The sequence below is a fragment of the Phalacrocorax aristotelis genome, chromosome 2 (genome assembly GCF_949628215.1).
Source record: "Phalacrocorax aristotelis chromosome 2, bGulAri2.1, whole genome shotgun sequence".
NCBI lineage: Eukaryota > Metazoa > Chordata > Aves > Suliformes > Phalacrocoracidae > Phalacrocorax > Phalacrocorax aristotelis.
Window position 1 is genome coordinate 48,144,986 of NC_134277.1, and position 25,565 is coordinate 48,170,550.

The 25,565-nt window shown below is 39.8% G+C and overlaps 1 protein-coding gene across 3 annotated transcripts in view; it reads left to right on the forward strand.

Annotated features, from left to right (window-relative positions):
* The first annotated feature begins 1,271 nt into the window (after positions 1 to 1,271).
* Positions 1,272 to 25,565, forward strand: part of DNAJC13 (DnaJ heat shock protein family (Hsp40) member C13) — a 55,225-nt gene continuing 30,931 nt past the window's right edge. For 2 of the 3 annotated variants that reach the window (XM_075083388.1, XM_075083389.1), the window contains exons 1-20: positions 1,272 to 1,501; positions 8,235 to 8,315; positions 12,219 to 12,294; positions 12,797 to 12,946; positions 13,297 to 13,338; positions 14,454 to 14,654; positions 15,748 to 15,954; positions 16,068 to 16,163; positions 16,316 to 16,407; positions 17,212 to 17,378; positions 17,478 to 17,557; positions 17,638 to 17,807; positions 18,635 to 18,734; positions 18,988 to 19,095; positions 19,641 to 19,796; positions 20,537 to 20,593; positions 21,893 to 22,014; positions 23,208 to 23,283; positions 24,308 to 24,403; positions 24,556 to 24,699. In XM_075083388.1, coding sequence (XP_074939489.1) covers positions 8,248 to 8,315; positions 12,219 to 12,294; positions 12,797 to 12,946; positions 13,297 to 13,338; positions 14,454 to 14,654; positions 15,748 to 15,954; positions 16,068 to 16,163; positions 16,316 to 16,407; positions 17,212 to 17,378; positions 17,478 to 17,557; positions 17,638 to 17,807; positions 18,635 to 18,734; positions 18,988 to 19,095; positions 19,641 to 19,796; positions 20,537 to 20,593; positions 21,893 to 22,014; positions 23,208 to 23,283; positions 24,308 to 24,403; positions 24,556 to 24,699 — 2,208 coding nt within the window. In that variant the 5' untranslated portion in view covers positions 1,272 to 1,501; positions 8,235 to 8,247. Of the gene's footprint in view, positions 1,502 to 8,234; positions 8,316 to 12,218; positions 12,295 to 12,796; positions 12,947 to 13,296; positions 13,339 to 14,453; positions 14,655 to 15,747; positions 15,955 to 16,067; positions 16,164 to 16,315; positions 16,408 to 17,211; positions 17,379 to 17,477; positions 17,558 to 17,637; positions 17,808 to 18,634; positions 18,735 to 18,987; positions 19,096 to 19,640; positions 19,797 to 20,536; positions 20,594 to 21,892; positions 22,015 to 23,207; positions 23,284 to 24,307; positions 24,404 to 24,555; positions 24,718 to 25,565 lie in introns of all 3 variants that reach the window. The other variant, XM_075083387.1, reaches the window with a different exon arrangement.

Below are 25,565 nucleotides of genomic sequence, written 5' to 3' on the forward strand. Positions count from 1 at the left end.
CAGATTCAGAGGACTAGAGTTATCAAAAGAATGACTTATTAGTATTTAAATATCTTATGTAAAATATAAGACATGAAGGATAGTTTAGATGACAATGAAAAGGATATTAAAAAATAGCAATATACTGCCTGTGATTTTAATCATATTTTTTCTCCAGGATAATTAGTTCCAGTTGTTCCTCAATTCCCTCTTCGTCTGCAGACTTTAAGAGCACTATTTCAAAGGAAAGGCATGGTAAGCTCACGTGTTCTAATGTGAGTCATATTTCAAAATATTTACATCAATCTTTAGTCATTTTAAGGAGACCATGGCAAGCTGTTATAATGCTGCTGTAGTTTACAACATCTTTGGGAAATCTTATGTCTGGTACAGAATATGGGAAGTTGACGGAGAGCTTGAGAGTCATGTAACAACTTTTGAGGGTGGTTAGCCAACCACATAGATCAGTGGTTCAGCAACATTAATATGGGATTTAATGTTATTTTTATAATCACACTAATAATATGCATAATTAAAAGTGTACTTTGGTTTCTGAGTTTTTGTGGCTTGATGATGTATATCCTCAAGGAGGAGACTTGAGGTTAGTTACATTTTATTTTGTATATAATTAACACACCTCTCGTTTGCTACATACTTCTGTGATGAGCATGAAACCAGTACCAGGGCTCATAAATGCAGTACCGGGATGCTGAAGGAGCGGGAAACTGGCAGTGTTGCAGCTGTCCACATCCCCAAAGCTACAGAGCCAAAAGACTCCAGGGGCTGGCCACTTGGGAAACTACCAACTAGCCCCAAACTAGTTGATCTAGTCTAAACCAGCAGGCTAAACTCTGTTAAAAGAGAACAGAGCACAAAACCGAGCAGACGCATTGGCGGCGCCGGGCAACCCCCCGCCCGCCCCAACCCGCCTCACCCAGCCCCGCAGCCGCAACCTTCCCCCTCACCCTTTCCTCCGAGCCCGCCGCCCCCCAAGGCCTGAGGTGACGGGGAAGGGAGGGGGGAACTTTGCACCCCAGCGGCTTTGCGCATGGAGCCACCCTGCACGCCCCCCTCCCGTTCCCGGCAGGGCAGGGCGGAGGAGGAGGAGGAGGAGGAGGAGGAGGAGGAGGAGGAGGAGGAGGAGGAGGAGGAGGAGGAGGAGGAGGAGGAGGAGGAGGAGGAGGAGGCAACGGGCGGGAGGACGAAGGGGAGGCGGCTCCGCGTGCCGGCGCGGCAGTGGGAGGTGGGGGAGGGAAGCCGTATATCAGCTGACCGCGTCCCGTGACGGCCCCGGGCTTGACGGCGGCTGCGTGGAGAGGGCGGTCTTGCTGCCGGAGCTAAGATGGCGGCCTCCAGCGCCAGGCTCTGAGGGAGTTGGAGAGGTGTAGCGGCTGCCGCCTGGCCAGGTGGAGGGTGAGGGGCGAGGGCTCCGGCTCGGTGGCCCTTCGCCCTTGTCGCCGGCAGCGTCGGGAAGCGCAGTGCTGGTGGGGGCAGGTCCGGGCAGCGCAGGCTCCCCGGCCAGGTAAATCTCAGCGGCGGGGGAGATAAGGAGGAGGTGGCGGCGGCGGCCGCCCCTGCCTCCCTCCACAGCCCCGGGCCGGGCTATTTGGCGCCGAGGCGCTGCTGGAGGCCGTGCGGGTGCGGAGCGCGCCCGGCCGCCGTGGCTGTGAGGGAGCGGAGCAGGGCCGGCGGCAGCGCCCTCCGCCGCCCGGGGGGCAGGTGCTTGCCCCGGCCAAGCCCCCTGCTCCTCGCCCCGGCCGCGGAGGGGTGAGGGGCGGGCGCCGGGGGTGCCCGTGGCCTGGGGCGATGATCAGCCGGCCCGGGCCGCCCTGAGCCCCAGGTGCTGTTCCTGGTTGGTTGCAAGCCGTTCTCGTCCTGTATCTGCCAGCAGAGGAGAAGCTGGGCTTTTTTTTCCCTCTAGCCTCAGCCTGGTGCTTCACTGAACGTGCTCTGCACCTGGCGCAGCTTTTGTAGCCGCGGGGCAGAATTTGTCCTCTTTCCTAGATGAGTGCTAGCGTGTCCATTAAGAAAATATACATTATTTTTCTCCTCCTGGCCTCAGATCAAAATATATCCATCATGAGATGCTTTGGGAAATAATTTATGGAGAGTGGGAGAGATGAGGAGGAGACTTGCTCTCACAGAGATGAGATTTTATTTTGGTTTTGAGTGGTAATAGAATGCCTGAAGAGCATGAGCAGAACGAAATGTATCTTTCAGAAAAATCTACCCTTAATGTGCTTATTTTTCTAAGTTTTTTTAGTTTGTTCAATGGATGCTGTTCATTTGCTTTTTGTTTTCTGAAAGTCAAATCAAGTAGGCATGCTAAATGGTTTTCTGTCTGCAGTGAGCTGCCAACAGTCTTTGGGGATAGATTTTTCCTGTCAGGTGGTGTGGAGCTTGCACCTTGATAGCTGTGTCTCTACTGAAGGCCAAGCTCTGGGCCATAAAAATGTTGCCTCAGTGTGTCGGTTTGCGGGGACAGGTTTTTTGTTTTGTTTTCAGCTTAGTGCTCTCAAGCCAAGGGAATGTTTGAGCTTGGCGGGGGGAACATAGGCATGTAAGTTTATTTGGAGTATTCATATTAATGCACTCATTCTCCACTCGGTGGCTGCTTTTGAAGTTAATGTGATCTGAAATGTATTTTCCCTGTGCTCTTTTACAAAAATGGTCTATGGCAGTGAGCCTGAGTAGATGAAGTTGAGTAGATAGTTGCTTCATTTCCTCTTACTTAGCAATGATTAAATAATACTGTATTCAGAAAATATTCTTTGTTTTAGAACTTAAGTTCTTTGAAATTAAAGCCTTTTCCTCTTGATTGTCTACATAGCCTGTTTGCATGTAGTAAGATATCTAGAAAAGGAGGAAGGCTGTTGAAGGGACTGCTAGTGAGTCAAGTTTTATCTTTGAATTAAGAAGATTCTGTTCAGTCTGCCCTGGCTTAGTTGAAATTAACAGGACCAGTATTCTAGATGTAAAAACTATGCTTGGCTCTAGCCTGCTTCAGTTTCTAGATATGCAACCTGGTCTAATTCCTGCCTGCTATAGGCAGCCAAGTGCCAGAACACTTAACCAGAAATTACTGACTCTTTTCCATTACTACTGACAGTTTTTTCCACTTGCAATAAATTTCTAAGTGTTTGGAGACTCAGAGCTGAGTATCTGTCTGTGTAGTGTAGACTTTCCAGGAACTTTACCTTGTATCTCAGCCTTGCTGGAATAAATTTCAGAAAATATTTATTTCAAATGTACTTCTTGCTCCTCTGGGTGTCATGGGATATTTTTCATAGTTTCCAAACATGTATTTGTCCTGAGGGGCTGAATCACTGTGTATTTCCAGATTTTAAGTAATAGGCTGGGATTGGTCTTAAGGGCAAGATCTGTGTTTCAGACTGAGCAGGTGACTTTGCTTTTAACTTGTGTTTGAAGCTCAGTAAGTGAAGCTTACTGACTTAATAAAATAATTCTTCATCTGGCATTCAACCATATCTTGAAGTGTTAACCTTCAGCTGTTTAACATCTCAAACTGCTTGCAAAAAACCCTATTCTTACACAGAAAAACCCAACCCTTAACAATTTTCCTACCTCACTAATAAAACTTAAAATAGAGCAATATTCTGACAAAGTATGACAGGATGGCAAAACTACGACTGAAATGAGCACTTTTTTCCTCCTTCCATTAGTAAGTAAACCCATTTGTTCTGATACTCACCTGTCTAGCTGGTGAATCAGACTGGTTCATTGATACAGCAGAAAGCTAATGTAGGTGGAAAAGAAAAAAACAAGTGGGAGATTCTGGTTATCTTCAGCACTGGTCCTCAGGGAATGGGAACAGTCAGCTGGAGGATGGACACTAATGTCGCCACCATCATTTCTGGTAGCAGTAAGGTTGAAATTCTCAGCTAGTTTGCATCCTGGACCACTGAAGATGGTGATGCTGCTATCACTGAGGCAGGCTGCAGTAATGCTCTTTATAGGATCTGGTGGGTCTCATCTCTCTCCCCTTACAAAAAGAGCTGTGAGTTCCTGCACAACAGATTAAGAAATCTCAGTTTCCACAGCTAATTAGGCTGTAGTATTTTAAAAGCAGGGTACTTTTTAAGGAAGAGGGAAAAACTCTGCCAGTTAGCACACACAGCAGTGAGAGAGGCAGATGAAACCTAGACAGGTAAAATATTTCAATGCAGAAAAACTAATATATTTAAATAGTGCCTTTAAAGCTACAGATAAGTAGATGACTGGAAATCAGGCTCCAGACCTTTAAGCTAAAAGGTAGGTATGTAGAACTACAGATTAACAGAACCTTTGGTTTTTTTCAGTGCCTTGCTCTCATTTCTTTCCAACTGGTCTCTGTTTTTATCCTTTTTTTATGTCTTCCCTCTCTCTCAGGAAAGTCACACTTGAGCTTGGTGTGAGTATCTGTCCCTATGTAATATGAACTCCAGGAACTTTACTTTGTGTATTAGCCTTGCTGGAATAAATTTTTGAAAAGAATTCTCAGGTTCTCAACATCACTTCTCCTCTTCCTCCTTCCATTGGAATATAATAATAATCCTGTTTGGGTCTTCGAAGGACGTAAGTTAAACTTTCACATAAAGATGTGGAAGCTTTGTAATAGTAGAGGTATAATATGATCAGGAAAAAAAGTCAGTCTGAATTTCTGCAGTAAACTTTGAGCCCGTGTCCAAACTTCTGACTTTACACATAAATATCCCTCAGTTTAAATAATTACAGCTATGCCTATTGCTTTGATGCCTGCAAGGTCACAGCTTTGTTTCTAAATCCTCAAGTGTTAGTTTGAGAGTGAATTGTCTCTGTTTCCTGAAATAGATTGTTTTCCCAGATGGTAATTTTGTCTGAAGAATGTGAAATCCTGGAAAAGTGGAAAGTATACGCAAGTTGAAGACAGCTTGTGTAATACACCTATTCATGTAGCTTAAACTCTGAAGCAGGGGGTTGTCCTGGCAGCAGTTCAGACTCTTTAATTTTAGGAGTTGCTATTTCTGGTAAATGCAGTACATAAAAATGTGGTTTCAACTCATCCCTCAAAAGCTGTTTCACTGCTACTTAGAGTATTACAAGAACCAAATAGGAAGGTATTGCTGAACTTCTGCCGTGTGAAAAAGCTTGTTAAAATATCCAGGTATTGGAGGAGTGCTCAGCTCTTAAAAGAAGTTGCAAGTCATGGGCAGTGTTTTGCCTGCAGGAACCTCAGATGGTTTGACTATACTTTGTATTTAGCATGCTGTTTCTCTCAACCAGATGAAACATGTTTATAAACTGCCACTTCCAAAGTGCTTGTTCTATTTCTACTGGAGCAGAGGCAACAACTAAACTAGGTGTTTCTCTAGTCTTAAACCTTTGAAAGCCGTGAGTATGGGATACCCAATAGCTGTGCCACCATGTGTTCAAAATAACCTTTGAAGCTGTCATTTTCTATTATCAGGTACCCCAGGACACTAAGGTGATAATTAAAGTTGGGGCCTTATTGTCCTGGATGCTTTTAGGAGTGAAATAAAAATTTAACTCAATTTTTGTGTCAAGTCAGTCAACTTTTTAAAGGTATCCTGAATACAGGAGGAGAAGGTAAAGGTGAAAATAACAAGAACGTTCTGTTATTTTGGGAGTTTAATATGGTGTGACTAAGCAGACTGCTATAGTTTACACTGGCAATATTGCTAAACTTGATTAATAATCAAACCTGCGGTGTTATGCAAAGTCAGTGGTACCTATCTTAGGTACTAAAATTACAATGTATCACATTGTAGATAATATAGGGTCAGTGATGCCACACTGGCTCTAAGAATGAGTGAAGGAGGGTAACTTTTTTGTTTCTTCCAAAATGTCTTTGTCTTTGGCATGAACTACTTTTTTCATCTTGCTCTTACTGTGGAATCAAAGACAACTGAAAAACGTTTGCTGGACTTCAACACAGCGGCTCAGAACACTAGGCTATTGTTAGCCTTGTTCTCTGTTAAACTGCAGGAAAATGTGTACAAGAATTAATTGTCACTAGATTTTGGCATGTATTGCCTCCGTACTAGTCTTCTCAGTGGTAGAGAGATACAATCACTGTCCAGAAGCAGAGTGAGTAAAGCATCAAAGCTTAATGATTTAATAGTTTTAATCTAAATAAAAAAGCAGTTTAGTGAATTTGTCACTTTCACTACTTGTACAATGCTAAATGTATCAGTACCTTGAATCTAATTAGATGCTGGCATTAAAATTAATGGAAGCCACTGGTGGCTCATAAATGAGTGTTCCTCAGTTCTGTAGAACTGACTAGATGTTGGCAAGTGTGAGAACATCTTGTCTTAAATACTCTAGAGCAGGTGGTGTTCAGGTCTGTGAGACTTAATAGAGCTGGTCAGAGGAGTCTGGTGTTGGTGAAACGGGAATTGCCGTTAAATAGACCTTGTAATCCCATACTTAGTGGAGCTCGTCTTGTTGTAAGCCTTTCATTTTATTTTTATAATACATTAGTCACCGTCAAGAAAATGGCTTAACAATGGTGGTATGAAGATTGCGTATCTGGCACTTTGTTCTCAAAGATAACTTTAAAACAAAATTATCAGATCTAAAGTGTGCTACTATACAGTAAGATCTCTGTAGTTTGGACAGGGTACTGTTTTGATGCTTATTCATGGCAATAACAATAAAACATAGTTCTTAAGCCAGGCAAAATGGAGAACTTCAGAAATAATGCTGTTGAATGTCTTGCCTCGCATGAAACTTTGTTTCCAAAAACTGGATTTAGAAACTGTAACTTGCTACAAGTGAATGGGGTATTAACTGAAAGCTTGGCTCAAAGATTGAATCACTGAAATACATTAATACTGCTTTTGTCTTTTTCCAGAGGCAGTACCATAAGTTCTCTTCAATAGGTAGTGATGATTGTGCTGGTTATCCACCTGAGGGAAGGAATTCTTGGGTTCATTTCAGTCAGGCTATCCATTCTTCGTGTTCATGACTATATAACTGCTACAGTCTTTGCTCAGGAAGAAAATAGCCTGAAGTTGTAAAGGGTAGAAATTAGCAATGAGCAATTAGCAATGAGCTAATGTTACAGGTCATCCATCTCAAAATGAGAAATCTTCCTTTGCCAAATCAAATCAACTGAATATAAAAAGATAACTGGGGATGTAGTCTAACTTCTAGTGGGGTACTGACTGGGACTGGATTACTTCAGCATTGTTTCAGGCAAGCTATGAATATGAATTCTTGCAGACTAGCTTCTTAAGTGTGTGATGTTTTGGGGATGCTGTGACATTAATGTTGTGAACCCGAGAGACTACTAGTCCATAATCAAGAGCAGGGAAGCCTGTTCTGACCCATTAAAAAATAAAAGTAATTCTGTAGCATTAAACTGAGGGTGACCACTTCACTCTGGCGACTTAATCAGGGTATGTCCACATAAGTCCCTTGTATATGTAATAACAGCAAAGTGAACTCAAAGGGAAGTTAATTTCCCAAGTACTCAACATGTGTCTCTTTCGATCTTGGAAGATAGTGTTTAGTGTTCAGGATTCTTTAGAACTTAGCAGCTCTTAAAGCACTGATCTGGTCAAGCAGTTGTGGGCAAGTTTCAATAAATTCCAGCATCTGTTCAGGGAATAGGTATTCATGTGTGAAATAAGCATGTCGGGATGTTAGTGGTGGGATTGCTTAAGCTTTTACAGCACAGGAAGGGTACTTAGTCAGCTCTTTAATCACAATGCTTGGCTAATAAGTTCCTCAACTTCAAATTCTGTGTCAGGCTGGAAAATAATCTGTTCTATTTATCCAGATTTCTCTGCTGTTTACTTAAAAATTGCAATAGGAATCTGGCTTAGCTGGAGTTATGGATGCAGGGTGCTCAAATCATTTTGATATTACACAATTTTCAGGAGTTAAGCATTCTGGAGATGACATAAAATACACATGAATGTGAATGTGCAAAGGTGCAGCAAAAGTTGCATGATTGCAATAATATGGCAAATAATGAGGCATAAATTGCTGTAACCAGGTACTGTTAAAGAGTAATTAGTGTAACAGAATCAGTGGAGAAACTAATAATTCATGTTCAACTTGTGCAACTTAGTCCTTGCATTATTTGATAAACATAAGGATTCCTAATATTCTTTGTGTGGAATTGACAAAGTAGTGACTTGAGTGTTTAAAAACAAAGTCTTTGTCTTGAAGCATATTGATGATTAGTGAACTTTGGTTTTAAATGAAAATCATGAGTACTAACCGGATGTCTCTCTTGTTTTCAGGTCTTGGCACAGAATGAATATAATTAGAGAAAACAGAGATCTTGCTTGTTTCTACACAACAAAACATTCATGGAGAGGAAAGTAAGTAGTTTAGAGTTTGGGTTTTTTAAATGTTTTGTGTGACACATCTCCCCTCCATTGTTGGATTTAACTGCATAGTTCCTGTACTGATGGATGAAAATTGAACTAAAGGCTCCTGCTGCTCAGTCTCTGAAATGAATGTATCTTCACTAGAATCAATTTGGACTTTAAACATTGTGTTTTAGCCTTCCTCTGCACATGCTCCCACACTTCAGTGTAGCTCTGAAATGGACCACCTGATTTACTCAGTGTCTGAGTCTCTTGAACTTACTATATAAAGCATAATTTTAAAGTGGAAGTGCTTCTTCTCAGAACAGGTTCTTGGAGGAGTAATGCCTTGCATACTTTAGTGGATGAGGGTCACTAGTCCACACATATACTTAACATGTTGTGTAATAGATTATCTGTTAAACTACTAACTGAGATTATTTGAAGACTTCTGTTACTAGAAATAAACTTCATCCTTAATGGGGGTCTTGAATCTAAAAATGAATTTTCAATGATGCTTTTGTCTGCAAAAGCTAGGGAATTTCTAATAAAACCATCCATTGAACTATTATAACTGGTATCTGTTATACTGTGTGTGAAGTCAGCTGTTAAGCATACTTTTTTAAAGCTTCATAAGGACTGTCTTTGGTATCCTTGCCCCCGTTCTTTCTCACATGCATAGTAGTGTTGTGGAACTGGGATTCTTTTCCTTGCTACCTAAATATCAACAGAACCAAGAGGGTACGTTGTCTGCACCTCAGGAGCACGAGTACTGCTTTATTCTTAATGATTATACTGAGAGGTGATGTCTGAATCTGTTTCACCAGTAAGTTGAAACCGGCTTTTTTGGCTGTCTACTGATAGATACTTCATAAATTCTTCCTATCAAAGATTGGGAATGCTGGGAAGGAAAGGAGGATGGGATTGCAAGGAGTGGCAGCCACAGATCTTTCTCAATTGTGCTTTGAAGAGCCATGAGATTGCTTCAGTGTCTAATCAAAATGCTCCCTGCCTTTTTGTCAGCAAAAATTAAAGCCCTGGGTAGTTCAGAGTCCAGAGTAGAGCAGTTGTCTGAGGGCAAAATCTTTCCTCTACCAAGACAGATTTTGTGATTGACTTAAAACTAAATACTAAACTATATTTCACCTCATTAGAGTTCTAGCCAATACTTGTGTAAATTTAGTCTTATCTGAATTAAGATGCATGCATTTGGATTTGTGTGGGTGTGCATGAATAAACTGCTTCCTTTAGTAAAAATAAGATGCTGTGGTGAGGTAGAATGTTAGAGTAGTTTGTCCCTCTTAATCTTTCTGTCACCCAACATAAAGTATTTGGTCTCTTCCTCTGAAGTTCCTGTGGCATATGTACAAACTTAGTGCATGTTTGATATGAGCCATTTGGTGAAAATGAAATACATAGAACTCGGCTTGCTTCTCTTGCCCAGTGCCTTCATCAAAGAGCCTGTTCCTACATGATGGAAGCTGTTGAAGTTAGAGTAGTACGATCTTGAACTTTGACAGTAGATTTCTGATAAATTATGAAATTTTATAGAACTTCAAACTAAGTCTAAAACAGAGGGTTAGTTTTAAAACTCAATGCACTTTTCACATAATGAAGGGGAAAGGAGTATTTAGTGAGTAGTTGCCACTTTTTGTGTAGGAGCAGAAGCTTATATGACTTTTAGTAAGCTTATATTTGAATATATGAGTCCACTCAGCTCATAGTTGTGCATTCTGGGTATAATCTATGGATAACATAGAAAACTGTAGTAACTTAATGTGTAGTGCTAAATGAGCCTGAATCACTTTGTTCATATGACTTGTCACTTCCCTGAATATGGGCTGTGTGCATGGCAGTTGAAGTATTTTCTAGTGGTATAGAGGATGATGCTCCATTGTTGATCTGTACTTCTGTAAAAATAATGAACACTTTCTCTTGAGTGTGGTGTTATACAGTTTGTCTACCAGGTTCATTCTGATTAGGAAGAGTATAACTTCTGAATTCTACAGTGCTTTGAAGAAACTAGTGAATAGGCAACGGTTTGTTTGTTTGGTTTTTTTTACTGGGAAGAGGACGTTTGCTTCAAATTCTCAAAACAGCCTGGCATTAGACTGTACTGCAGAGTAGTTAGAGGGATTATTAACAGTCAAGTCTTCAAGGCCTGGAGGGTATAAATACTTTTATACATATTTAAAGATGTAGTTCTGGACAAGAATATGTTTAGGCTACATGTAAGAACTGAATTCCGGATCTCCTCTGTTCATGCAACAAGACTTGGGTCTTCTCAATTTGCCTGGGGAGAGGAGATAGAGGAAATGGTAACTTGGCAAATCTGCTGTTCGTTCTTGTGTTCCTTATCACACCATATATTAAGAATGCTGGAGGAAAGGAAGGGGCTGTAGTGTTTGGAAGGTGGTGTTCCATTATATGTGATCATTGCAGGTCCTTACTCTGCCACAAAGCACTGCGAAGCTCTTTAGTGTGTTAAGTGAGTAAACAAATAATGAAGTGCTTTATTACTTGTAATAAGGTTAAGTTCTTTAGAACAGCATAAACAAGCCTTATTTGTAAATCATATAAAAGACAGGAAACCTACTGAAATTTTGCAACAAAAGGAGAGGGAACAGTTGGTTTGTTCAAAGGATTTTCTTATGATCTAAAAACTGAAGCATTCTTTGACAGACTGAATATAGTGGAATTATTAGCAGCTAGAGTAACTTCGAATGTTCTGCTTCATTACTACAACTTCTCTTGACATGCATCTTAAATAAGGAAAATTCAACTACATGGAAAAACAAATAGACTTTTTTCAAATAGATTAAACATTGTTAAGGTGGTTGGTCACTTCAATATTACAGATCTTTTGAAGCTTTGAAGATGATAAGGACTTGCTTTAATTCCTAGATAAACTGCTCTGGGCCAGGAATCGCTTGGACTTGCACCAGTTTGTTTGAATAATAATGGAAAATGGTAGGGAATTAAGTTTGAGATTGACTCATAGCCTTGCTATTATGAGAAAAGGGAGGATAGGTCAAAGAACGTGAGGGAGCAGCTCTGAATGTATCTGAAGCTCATTAAAAGTTTGACCTTATACAGAAATGATGGCTTGTGCTGCAGACCTGGCAAGTGAGAGAGAAAAGGGGACTGTAACACAAATTCAGAGAAGGAGGGAAGAAATGACCTGTTTCTTGATGCAGTGTCTAGTATGGCACAGATCCAGATTAGTTAGCCATCTGATTGATTGTCGTCTGTTCTTTCCCTAGCAAACCCACAGTTTAGCCAGAACTGAAACTGAAATTGCTACAGTGAATCAGTTTTAATAAGGACAGCTAGCCAAAGTCTTTTTATTTGATTCAAGTTCAGGAAAGGCATCCAGGTTCAGATCCTGTTTCTTTGGTCAGAGAACAGTTAATAGAACTGGCTGTTGTTCAGGTTTGGCTTGACTTGCTGGACAGGACTGCTTCCAGGCAGAAGTACCCTAGAACAAGAAGCTTGTACAAGTAGTAAGGGATTAGTAATAATCTACTGTTTCAAACTCTGGTTAGGTTTGTTTCAAAACTTTCTGATTCAGAAATATGTAAATTGTCTCTCTGTATAGAGTTAGTTCAGGGTATGCTGTGAAGACTCTCTAGGAAATGAAACCATGGCAAGGTTTCCATTTCGCACTTCATGTATCTAAATTTCGTAGCTTTAGCTCACTGCTAATGATTCGGATATTTAGGGTTTATGGATATATAGAACAGAGGAGCTTAACATATTGTAAAGGTAAACTGTAAACTAAGAACTCAACAAGAAAATTCCATATCCATTTCCTAACACTGTCTTGTATGTAGCTCCTTAACATAATTTTTGCCATTCAACAAGGTGGGTTTTTTTTGTGACTTCTAGAAAAACTAACACACTTCTGTATTCTAGATATAAGCGAGTCTTTTCAGTTGGAACCCATGCCATCACCACGTACAATCCCAACACGCTAGAAGTTACAAATCAGGTAATTGTCATTTTTGGACAGGGCTATTTTGATTGAGTTGATTTCTGACTTATGCTCACCATCCTGAGTGAATAGTGGCATTCAGTCTTCAGAAACTCTCTAGCCCAACAAGATTTCAGCAAAACCAGAAGGTATGGCAGCTGCTACAGAAGCACACATAACAGAAGACTGCTGTTGCCTTCCCTAATTCTACAAATACCCAGTGGTTTTTGTACTCTTCGGCAATTTGTCTTTACTGGCCAATAAGTACTAGTTTGCTTTTGGGTGTGCTGTTTTGAATGAACGGGGATAAGTTTGATCACTGTAAGGCTGTGTCCCTGAAGGGAGTCAGGACACTTGCTTACTTTGCAGAGTATTGACAGGTTTAGCTTGAGCTTCCTATTCACGGAGCATGCTAGTTATTGTCTCATTACAGTTATTATAGTTGCTAAGGGTTTTTGAGTGGAGGAGATGTAGCTTTAAGATTACTGACAGTATAACCTAATTACTTTCAATTGTCTAGTGGCCTTATGGAGATATCTGTAGTATTTCTCCGGTTGGAAAAGGACAAGGAACAGAATTTAGTCTCACTTTTCGCAAAGGGAGTGGAAAGAAGTCCGAAACACTTAAGTTTTCCACAGAGCACAGAACAGAACTCCTTACAGAGGCACTGGTAAGATGTCTTTTTTTTTTTTTCTTCAGGTGAGCAGTAAGTATGTGGTTATCATTGCCATTTGTGGTAGCTTACTATGCTTTCCTTACAAAAAAAGGAGGAAAGCAGGTTGTCTTCTGAGCTGTTCTACTAATGTACTTGAACTAGTCTCAGTTGTAGTGACTAGTGCATGATTCTTAAACAGTGAGTAAATCTGCAAATACTGAATATATTAAAAGGCGGTGGAATGATGTATCTTTAAGGGGGCTTAGCTCAAGGCCCATAAAACAGGGTCAGCTTAAATGTAGACTTTCTGGGTAGATTGGCTATGATATTTGCATTCATTCACGGTTAAATTTTTTTAAAAACAGAGGTTCAGGACAGACTTCTCGGAAGGAAAAATTACGGGACGGGTAAGTGTCTGGCTTGTCTGGATCATGTATGGTTTAATGAAATGATCTAAAGACTTAAACTTCTATTGTGTTCGTGTATGTTATGCTTGTGCTATATGCACTACCTAAAATAGCTTTGGTATATTTGGATCTGAAGTCTTGCTTTGAGAGAAGAAACTTAAGAGTGTGTTCAAAAGCAATGGGAACCCTTTCAACACTAGAATATTTGAGTTCTCCTCACTTGCCCTGAGACTTGTGGTGGTACACTTAAAGGCTGTGAAAGTTACTGCTGAAATAAAGGGCTTTGCAACATGGAGTTCTTACTTGGAAAGAAGGAAGAAGAAAAACAGCAGCTTTGATTCATTGTTCAATGTTTACTACTTCCAGCATTTTACTTTCTAATTCTAAATAGTTTTCTGCATAACATCCTGAACAATTGGTGTGGAGATATTGTTTCTTAGGATGATTTCTGTAGGTCAGATTAAAGACAAGATGAATCTTGGTAATATAGTAGTAAGCAAGACAATATACAAGCAAGAGTGGGACTTTGTATTTGGTTTATGTCTTCTGGTCACAGGAGATAGTACTTAAAATAACATAAAGCATTGCATAGAATATATCCTCAGTGATGAGCATAGTAACAGTGCTGGAATATGGGGGTTTCCTTTGTCATATTGTTTAGAACAGACCTCTAATTTTGCTGATATCAGTAGGTCTGTATTTGTAATGAAATGTGACTGCAGGAGATGAAAAATTTGCAGTATAGTGATAGGTTTACCTTAGTTTTAGTCTTGATCAGCTGAATAACAGCATCTGGTACAACAGCTATTTCCTTGTCTAATCACATTGCACATAGTCTGAGAGTAGGCCACCTGCAGCAAGAGAATCTTACACCCTTTTGGTGGTGGCTGTTTTGGGTTAGCTGTTCTCTCTTCAAAATGCATTGTTCAAGCTGTGACTTGTAAGTAGCCAGCTGCTTTCATCTGATTCATAGTATTGTTAACATAGATAAGAGCATTAAGGGAAATAGAATTTTTTTTAACTTTACACCCATTCTGCTTACTACATTGGATAAGAACTATTGCTGTATAGTAAAGGAGTGTTGTGTAGATGTCTAAAAGTAGCTCTCTCTACAGAGGTATAACTGCTATAAACATCACTGGAGTGATACGAGGAAACCTGTGATTCTGGAGGTGACTCCTGGAGGTATTGACCAAATTGATCCTGCAACAAATAAAGTCCTGTGCTCTTATGACTACAGAAACATTGAAGGCTTTGTTGATATTGCTGGCTATCAGGGAGGCTTCTGTATCCTCTATGGAGGATTTAGTAGATTGGTGAGTACTAAAACAAAACATCTTCGTACGGTGCTTAGGACATTTATAGCTGCATATTTAATAATGAACCTTCAACATAATTTGAGCATACAATGTGTGCATCTTTGGGACCCAGCTGTGGAGCCACGAGGCTGGCAGACAGGTTTTAGAACCTCTTTTCAACAGGAAATTAGTTAAAACATTTGAGAGCAATGTGTAGGGTTTTTTGCTTATTGCATGTTTAAAAAATACAGAGCAGAAAATATCCAGTTATTTATATTTGTGTAGTGAATATGAATGCAATGTAGACATGGAGTTTCTTGACATTTCTCAAAGTTATAGAAGCGACGGGCAGTGTTACTAATCTACCTAGCTGATGGAGGGATTCATTCAGAAATAGATCATCAGTGGTAATGCTTCCTTTTTAGGCCTGTGATCTGATATTCAACAGCTTTGCTTTGGAAATACTGCAGTGTAATGTTGGTTTTGAAATCTTAAAAGGGTTTCTTGTACTATACTGCAAGCAGCTGAAGTAGATCTTTAGGAATTAATTCATGGTTGCTAATGTAACTATAGCTACCTCAGTCACTGCTAACAAAATAGGACTCTGCTCTCTACATCAGGGTTTCCACATCTTTTGTACTGCAGCATGCTTTTCTCTGGCATAAAACTAGCAATATATAATTGATCCTCTGAGCTGCCCTAACCTTGCCTAGCAAGGCTGAATAGCATCCCTTACAGATAGCAGCTGGGACTACCACTGTGGTTCTTTGGCTCCTCACTCCTGCCAGGCTGTCAGGGTTTGTTGCCAAGGGTGGACAGGCAGGTCATGCAGACCTTTACTTTAATGGCATGCTAATGTGTAGCAGGGTATCCTTTAGGAATAGCTGCTATAGATATTTTTTTTTTTCATTGAAAGGGCAATGTAAACTTAATGGTGGATCTTGTGTAACAAATACCTCTTCTCTTTATACTCTGTACTTAGCAAAGGCAAGCCTAGCTGCTGGGAAGATTCTCTACTGTTAGATATATAGTGGAAGATTATTTATGGAACTGTGATTTCTTGAGCTATGCCATATTTTTTGCCCTTTTTTTTTCTTGTCAAAACTTGCAGCACCTGTTTGCATCTGAGCAGAGGGAGGAAATAATCAAAAGTGCAATAGAGCATGCTGGCAACTTCATAGGTATCTCTCTGCGGATAAGGAAAGAATCCCTAGAATTTGAGCAATACTTGAATATTCGCTTTGGAAAATACAGCAACGATGAATCTGTAACATCTTTAGCAGAGTTTGTTGTTCAAAAAATAACACCTAGACACTTGGTAAGGGTATCAAACTGAATTTACTTGGTACCTCTTAAATGCTAAGAATTCTCTTTCCTAACGAGTGGTTTTGTTTTGTGGGGTTTTTGTTTGTGTTTTTGTTTTTTTTTAAGGAACCTGTGAAAAGAGTACTAGCTCTTACAGAAGCTTGCTTAGTTGAGCGGGATCCAGCTACCTATAACATTGTGACTTTGAAACCTCTAGGTGAGGTAAGAGGCAACCTTTCTCAGTACCACTTCCGCAAACAAAAGCTCTAAAAGATTATAATAGTAGGAATTTGGTAGTATACGTAAGATGGCCTCAATTTGTAGAGCGGATAAATAACGCTCTAATGAACGTGATCCTTATCTCTTATTTTTAGGTGTTTGCAATAGTATGTGACTGTGAAAACCCCCAGCTTTTTACCATTGAATTTATCAAAGGACAAATTCGGAAATACTCTTCAACAGAAAGGTAACTGGAGCTTCTGGGGGTTATAAATTCAAATGGAAGTTACCATTGTAGTTCTTCTCGTTTCTCAGCTTCCATAATGCTTCCAAGGGTCAGAATTTAACTTGAAGCCTTGCTGTTCTAGTGGTCTGCCACTTATAAATCAAGATTCAATGCAGGAGCTAAATCTCCCTGCTTTACCTTCACCCCAACTTTAAGCAAATCTGTCCAGAAGTTTTCTGATGAACGTGTAAAGGTGTTGGACAGTTAGACACAGCCAGTTTCTCATAAGGAATGCTGTTCTGTGTATAATGTCCTTGGTTAAGCAGTATATCTGAGAGAAGGAAAGAGAGCACAATTTAAGTTATATGGAAGTGTGAAGGCAGTAAACCCTTTGAGCTGTCTGCTTGAAATGGTCTTAGTTGATTCTATTTAAAACAACCAACAGAATAGTGCCTGAGGGTACTTGCAGTTGTAATGCGATCTAATCCTGCTAAGTAAGGTTTTGTAGAAAGCACAGGGATGAATTGGCTCGCAATATGTGTAACTCATTAACAGATAATCTGGAGTTGATCTTTTTAGCAAAAGGCTGCAGCTGGCTATGCTGGGTATAAGACACCTCTGTTACTCCAGTGAATAAAGGAAGACTTGAAAGTTAGTGACTTCTTCCAGAGGTGTAGCTGTTAGCACCAGTGTTAGAAATACCAAGTATTGCTGCCTTTCATTCTGTGCTTGATTTTTTTTTTTGGCCTATTTTTCTTATAACTTTGTTCTTTGACATCACTTTTCTGATCTAAATTGTATTCATATGTCTTTCTCCCAACCCAGAGATTCTCTCCTGGCCAGCTTGTTGGATGGAGTGAGAGCTTCTGGTAATAGAGATGTCTGTGTGAAAATGACCTCCACGCACAAAGGCCAGCGTTGGGGACTACTCAGTATGCCTGTGGATGAAGAAGTAGAGAGCCTTCATCTGAGGTTTTTGGCTGCTCCTCCAAGTAAGCTAGTACTTACTGCATGGTTTTATAGCGCTTTTTAAAGCATCCAGATACTTGGTCAGGTACTGTGCACTTAACTCTTGTTATGTTTTCTTCCAGATGGTAACTTTGCAGATGCTGTGTTCAGGTTCAATGCCAACATTTCCTACAGTGGGGTGCTACATGCAGTTACACAAGATGTAAGAATAAATCTTCTGCTCATCCTCTTAAGATATTATTAATGCATAAAGATATTAATAATTGTTGTTTTTTTAACCAGGGTCTGTTCTCAGAAAACAAGGAGAAACTCATTAATAATGCCATAACAGCGTTGCTCTCCCAAGAGGGAGATATTGCAGCATCTAATGCAGAGCTTGAAAGTCAATTCCAAGCAGTAAGACGGCTAGTGGCTTCAAAAGCGGGCTTTCTTGCCTTTACTCAGCTTCCAAAGTAAGTGAGAAGTCTCTTCAGGCTTGGAATTAGTAGGTGAAGACAGTTATTGAGCTTTTGATGGTATCTTATCTTTAAAACTGGGAACTGGAGTTAAGCATTTCTGAAAAAGACTGGAAGACTCTACACGATTGCTGCCAGTAGTATGAGGCTGTCATCAGGCTTTAATGTAAATTGAGACTATCGAATGATCACTAGGACGTAAAGCTAATTCTTCCTTTGCTAAATAGTCTCTGCCTTGAGTCAAATATGGTTAAATGTTTTTCCTAGTGGAAAGGACACTTTCCTGTCCTTGAAGTAGGCAGTTCTTTGTTCTTAAAGTATGTTGATGCCATTGCGATTTCCAGTTCAACACAAGATAGAACTTGATGTTAGGAAGTTAAGTTGTACTACAGGAAGTACAGGCTGCTTGGAGTTTGAGTCTTAATTGGGTAACATAAAGAAGCAGAAAAACTGTCTGTCCTTCTGAAAATGAAAAATTCTTTGGAATATTTCTGACTCTGGGGCAACTGAATGATGGGAAGAATAACATAGGCATTTAGTCTGAGACCTTTATAAAGTTCTATTTCTCTGAATAGTGTCCTGTACTATCACTATCCTGTAACTGTGGGAATATGTCTTTGTTTTGGTGAATGTGCTTTTTGGCATATTAACAGTGAAGTCAATGTTTTTCTACTAAGGAATCTCGAATTTATGTAAATGTCAAGGGACTGGCTTGCCAAGTGCAGTGGGAGCAGGCCACTTTTGGTCCCTGATAGGGCTTTTATCTTAAAACCAAGATTTCTGTTTCCTCTCTAATCTTGCTGGTTTTGCTTTCCTTTTAAAAGATTTCGAGAACGATTAGGAGTAAAGGTTGTGAAAGCCCTCAAAAGGAACAATGATGGAGTAACCCATGCTTCTATTGACATGCTTTGTGCTCTTATGTGTGTAAGTATTAAATTGCAGATTCTTTCACTTTGGAATGTATGAACTTCAGTCTACTGAAAGATGTAGAAATAGGGGTTGCCCTTCAACTTGCAGTGTGCTCAAACACGAAATTACTTTTGGCACAGTGATTTCCTGCTGAACTTGAACTAGGATGTGCTTTTTATGCGTTCAGTATGTGGCTTTTAGACTACAGCTGTTAAGAACTGACAGTTGAAATGTGACTGTGTAGTGAATGCTTTTTTTTTTTTTATAGCCCATGCATGATGACTATGACTTGAGGCAGGAGCAGTTGAACAAAGCTTCCCTCCTTTCTTCAAAGAAGTTTCTAGAAAATCTACTGGAGAAATTCAATTCCCATGTGGTAAGTCAAATTTTGAAAACGGATAGCTCCTCTAAGGGCCTTTCCTAAACACTATGAAAACACTTCTATCATACTTGTATATATCTTTGAATGTGTTTGTACCTGCAACTGAAATGCAGAAAATACAGCTATGTTTGGCACTGAAGCTTGTTCTAAATAGGTTTGGATCTTGACAGGTTAGAATTTAGTTATCTATACTGCAGAACTTGTTATGCAACAAGTGTTTGCATGTTTATTATGGAAACTGGGTGTTCCCTTTAACTAAAAGGTTAGCGTAAACTGGTATTTATGGGATTAAAGCTTGAAAAAGTAATTTGCAGCACACCAGTGTACGAGGTCACGAGTCTAGGAGCCAATACTTTTCTAGAGTTTTGCCATACTCGGAGTAATGGCATATTTTAAACAATTTTAGTTTGCAGACGATTTCGTGGTATAACAGGGAGGAATGCCTTCAGCATCATGAATACTGAACAAAACTTGTGTGAATACTCCTGGGCAGGGGAGAAACACTGTATCTGTGTTACATACCTGTCGTCTTATTTCAGGATCATGGGACAGGTGCCCTAGTAATTAGTTCGCTTCTGGACTTCCTGACATTTGCCCTATGTGCTCCATATAGTGAGACTACCGAGGGGCAGCAGTTTGACATGTTGTTGGAAATGGTGGCATCTAATGGAAGAACACTCTTCAAGCTGTTTCAGGTAAGATTTCACTTTTTCATTATCAGAGGCCTTAGGTAGTCATGTAGTGAATGTGAACTTTTTCTTGTTCTCCTGAGAGACAAATTGGTCTATTGTTCAGCTGGTTAATGTGTCTAAACCTTGTCTACATTGGTGACATTTTTAGAGACCTATTGCTTTACTTTCAGCTATCAGATTGAGATGGTTATTCTATAATGAATGATATGCCAAATCACAGACCACCTAAAACACTTTAAAATGCCGGTTAAATGTTAAGCTACATTCAGCAGATGAACAGAGCTTCCTCTCTTTGGAGAATCTGCCACCTTTTGTTTCTCTTTCAGTAAATGAGAGTTAAGAGTTACAAAACAAAAGTAACATCCTCTTCAGTAGTAAACTTGTAAGAATTCTAGGATTTTTAGCTAAAATGTCAGTGCTTTCTTTCTGTAGAAACAGTATGCTCTTCTGCTTCTTGGTTAGTGTCAGCTTGTGTCAGTTTCGCCAGCATTATTCCAGCTTCTCTGGTATGTACTGCTGCTCAGTGCCCAGAAGTCTACCTGATAGTTGCATGAGAGATTCTTGTTTAAAGGTATGGGATAAGAAATCTTCCTGAGGCTAGCTTTCACAAAACTGAAAGATGAACTTTTGCCCAGAACTGGAGGTAGAACAGCCATGTAGATGAGTTAAGGGAACTGAATCACAGATGATCTATTCTTCAGATTTTGCACTTGGATAATTATTTTGTCAATATTATATTTTAGCACCCTTCCATGGCAATTGTGAAAGGAGCAGGTTTGGTAATGAAGGCAATAATAGAGGTGAGATTTTATCAATGTTACCTGGGATAGCATACTAAATATGTATCGTTTATTTCGGAAGTGCAACTGCTTACCAATAGAAATTTGTTATGTTAGCTTCTTTGTGGGGGCGGGGGAGGGGGGAAGGTGAGGGACAGAACACCTGCTTAATTGTGAGTGGTTTAATATAGCAACTTGCTGTATCTTATACTTGTGGGATTGGAAGGCATGCAGGTTGGGACATTAGGTAGCGCCTTGCATGTTTTCATACTGCAGTCAAGGTTTGGCTGTTTGTGTTGTTTGTAGCTCAGTCTCACATCTCAGAGCCACCAGACTTCTGCATGTTAAAGAGGGCCTCTCAAGGAGGAGAGGTCATATTTCCTGGGATGCATTGCCAGATGGAATGGGACTGGGATTAGCAGGCAGTAGTGTCCCAGAGCAGACTAGTGATGTCAACCTCTGTTCTTGTTCTTTCTGCTTCAACAAAGGATGATTTGGCTTTGTTAGTTTCTGTACCACATGATGTATGGGCCAAGTCCATACTTCTCAAAGGCTGCTCGTGATTGTTGCAGAGTGACCTTGCTAACTGACTCTCGACACTTCCTGTGTTGAAATTCAGGGCTAAAGTTAGTGCCTCATTGTATCACAGTGGCTTATGCATCTGAAATGCATCTAGTACTTTCTTGGAATGGAAGTCAATGAACACTTGAAATAGAGGTATTACCAATCTGCAAGTTTCCATTGATATAGCTGATAACGTTAGCTAAAAGTTGCTCTGCTGTTTGTTAGAACTCCCATCATTTGAACTATAGTGGAACATGGGCAAATAAAAATGCAGTGAAAGGTTTTTCTTAATTATTCATTGCAACCAATGTATCTTAGCTGAGTGACAGTCTTATCCATGTGGCTGTCTAAACCGAACAGCACCAGTTATTCTTATACGGTTACTGTTGACCAAAGTGAAGCAACAAGCAATTACTTGTGGTTGTCACTCTTCGTTTAACCCTTATTTAGAGTTGCAGTGTGGTACTTGTAAAGGTACTACCAACCTCCTGATATATGATGGGAGACATGCATCTTACCCTGCTCAGTTACTGTCCTCGTAGATAGAATTACCAGTTATCTGGTCCATGTCTTTACTACAGCTTCAATCAGTTGCTGTTGAGAGCTTGCACTTAAAGCTGGTCACAGCATAGCTTCTGGGTTTTGGATATTAGTTGATATAATTGGTGGTCAAAAAGGCCTTGGAACTGTAGACTAAGATAAAAGCAGCTTAACTAAGATTCTTTCTTTAGTAATCATCTTGCCCTGTTTCCAAAGGAAGGAGACAAAGAGATTGCTACCAAAATGCAAGATCTTGCCCTCAGTGAAGGTGCCTTACCTCGTCACTTGCACACTGCTATGTTTACAATAAGCACAGATCAGAGGATGCTTACAAATAGGTATGTCAGTCTCACTTGATATTATGTTTAAAAATTCTAAGTAATAGCCTAGCTAATGTTAAAAACATCAGGAGGTCAGGGAAGAAAACTTGGAGTTTTTCAGGAGAATATTTTCTTCAGCAGCTGGTGTGTTTAAGTAGAGCAAGCTTCAGCTGAGGGTGCAGCAACTTAATAAACCTTTTGTGTTGTTTTTTTTTTTCCAACATGGGACTTGGGTTGGTTACTCATTAAAGGCTCAAGTTTTTATTTTTACTTTTTTCTGAAAATCTTCAGGAAAAGAAGAGGCAAGTAGAATGTCTGGACCATGTGAAAAGGTTCAGCTTTATTATACAACTGTAAAATCCTGGTGTGCACACCTCAGACATCTTGCATGCAGTTAGGGTCACCCACCCTGTCTGAGAGAAAGTCTCCTCATACAGACATTCCATGAATTCAGCAGTCAGTAGAACTTGTGAGCTCTGAGACTGGGCCTGAGGGCATGCAGAGGAGGAGGAGTGATAATTCAATTATTTCCACCCAAATACAAGATATAGAAGTTTCTACTGCATGTTTCTGAAGCACCTAAAGTGTTGCTAAGTGGTGTAGTGACAAGTAGATATTGTTGCCACTATGTAATTCAGGAGAGAGCTACTATGAACCCTTCTGTGACACTAGTTCTGTTTGGAGCTACTACCTATTATTTGCTTGTAAGCAGTGCTTCAGTTCAATGCAATAGAACCTTAGTGACAAATGTTGGCAGGAAGTGTCAGTTGGCATAAAGGCAGGCTCCCAAAAAGGCTTTCCTAGCTAATAACTGGTATTAAAGAGCTTCAAGGAGAGCAGTTAACAGTTCTTGATGGCTTATAGACTCTTAACTTTAACTGTAACTTAAGATTGACTAGATAAACTTACACTTGGTCATTAGAAGTTTAGTTTCTGCTCTATTGCTCAAGTGTTCTGTTGAGGTCTAGATCAAAAAGCATGTGCTGCTACTGTTCCACTAACTTCACTGGAACTTGTTAAAGGCAACACTTGAAAGCATGCTAAGCATATATCTGAACTGGAACAATATAATGCTTTGTGCTCTTGTTCACTCAAGAGCATGAAGCTCTTGCTCATCTTCATTTCACCAGCATGGTAAGGGTGTCAGCTAAGTGGTTTAAAAATCTGTTTAAAATACTAATGCACTTTATTAATTTCAATGGCTTTTTCAGGCAGTTAAGTAGACATTTGGTTGGCCTCTGGACAGCTGAGAACAAAACTGCTATGAACTTGTTGAAACGTATTTTGGTGAGTAAAAATGGGATATGGAGTGGTCAAAGAATACAATCTGAAAGCCTGTAATATGAGAACTTGGGCTAGTCTATATAGAAAACATATTCCTTTTCCCCTCCCGGTGGCGAAGTCTAACCTGGGAAATCAGTAGTCTGGCATCTGCTGTTTGAAGGATATTGATGGCGAGTACAAAACATCTTGGACTCTTAAAGTATTCTGTTACTTTCCTGCCACTTTTAAAAATGGCATATGACAAGCAACAACTTGAAAATAAGGTGTCCAACTTTTTTTTTAGAAAGACAAAAATGTGGGAGGCATAGTAAACATAGTCTCTAATGCTTAGTACCAGTAAGAAATTAAGGCAACAGTTCTGTCTATGCTTTCATGCCTGTCCGACTCTGCTTATAACATAGCTAAATTTATATATTAGCTGATAATCCCCATGTTCTTTCACCTTTACAGCCTCCTGAAAGGTCCTTGCTTAATTCAGTGAAACTAGTTCAAAGAATAGTCTTGTAAGGAATTACTAAATCTAGAAAAATACCAGCTTTTAAATTCAAAATAGCAGTTCCTTCATTTTTGGCAGAGTGAACTGTCTTGATTTTGGTCACTGTCTTCCAGAAGGCTTAGTCAGATAAGACTATCTCGTCTCTAATGTCACATGCAACGTTCATTCCATATCAGAGGATATGGATGAATTCTAGTGTTACAGTTTTCATTCACCTCAATATTGCAGTGGGATCAACTCTTTTCTTCCTGCAGTCCTTAGCTTCATTAAGTACTCTGTTAAAGAAGGGGGATATAGGCAAGAGCTCTGCCATACTGAGCTAATTACATGCCTCTACTGAATGGTTCTGTTGAGGATGGTGGTGTTTCACTAATAAAAGCAAAAAGCTGCTGTAGCTTTACATACTTGCTTTAGAGTAGAATAAAAGTTCTGTCTTGAAAACTCTGATTTAAAGTAAATTATCTTGTTACCTAATGTGATGACTGTTCCATTAGTCATGAGGGTGTTTACGCTGGTTTTAAATGTTTTTAGCCACCAGGTTTGCTGGCATACCTTGACAGTGCTGATCCTGTTCCTGAAAAAGATGCTGACAGGATGCATGTCAGAGATAACTTAAAAATTGCAACTGTAAGTAAATGCAGATGTCTTACTGCTTCCATTATATCGATATACAGTCGTAGTGACTTTTTCTAATACAGTCACTCGACTGTTGCGTTGATCTGCATCAAACATGTTGATAGACCGGCAACTACAAAAAACTAATAGCACTTATTCTGCAGGATCAGTATGGCAAGTTCAATAAAGTGCCAGAGTGGCAGAGACTGGCTGGAAAAGCTGCGAAGGAAGTTGAAAAATTTGCCAAAGAGAAGGTGGATCTAGTCCTGATGCACTGGAGAGATAGAATGGGCATAGCTCAAAAAGAGGTAAAAGTATTTGGAACTCTTACAGCAACCTGACTAAGTAGAGAGAAACACCTACAACTCCATGAAATTAGAGGGAAGTTTGACAGTAATAGAAGCGTAGGAATGCGAGAAACTTCATAGTTCTGCTTCCGTTTAGTAAACTCTGTCTCTTACTACTCTTCATCTTGAGTTAGAAATGGATTCCAGGGAGAAGGTAAAGCAGGCAAATGGATTCCTTCAGCATACATATTAAGCTTTAGCTTGTTCTTGCTTCAGCAACCTTATCAAACTGGACTGCAGCTTATGTGCATTTCTTCCAAGATAATATTACAGGACAACCTTGAAATGTGGCAAAACAAGTGTTTAAACTACACTTGGAAAAAACTATGCGTATTCTTTGCATCCAAAATGATGCACTTTATGCTAGTGGTATTTTAGTTAGGGAACCTCATTGAAGAAGCTTAGTGTTACCTTGAATATAGATATCTCAGTGCTTAAAATGCAACAAATCTATGCATAAAACCATGGTTAAGGTTGAAGTGATAAGTGACTGATATGATATTATAAGAGGATAGCTAAAGTACTGCTTGTGTTCTTACTGTTGGTCTCCTTTTTCCTTTAATTTTACTGTGATGTTCTGTATGACAAACTCGGAGGCCTTTCCCTTAATTTTCTTTAGTCTGCTGAGCTTGTTTTTATGCATTCTGAAAATGAAACAAACTTTTACATATGCAAGGGAGGATGAAAAGATCAGTGCAATCCAGAGTATTGAAAATGCCTGTCTTTGTACTTGATTGGCTGTAACAATGAGCTAGATTTTATCACACTAAGGTTTTCCCAAATTAAAGCTTAAGTTTGGTGTCGACTGGGGTGCAGAATTTTGACAG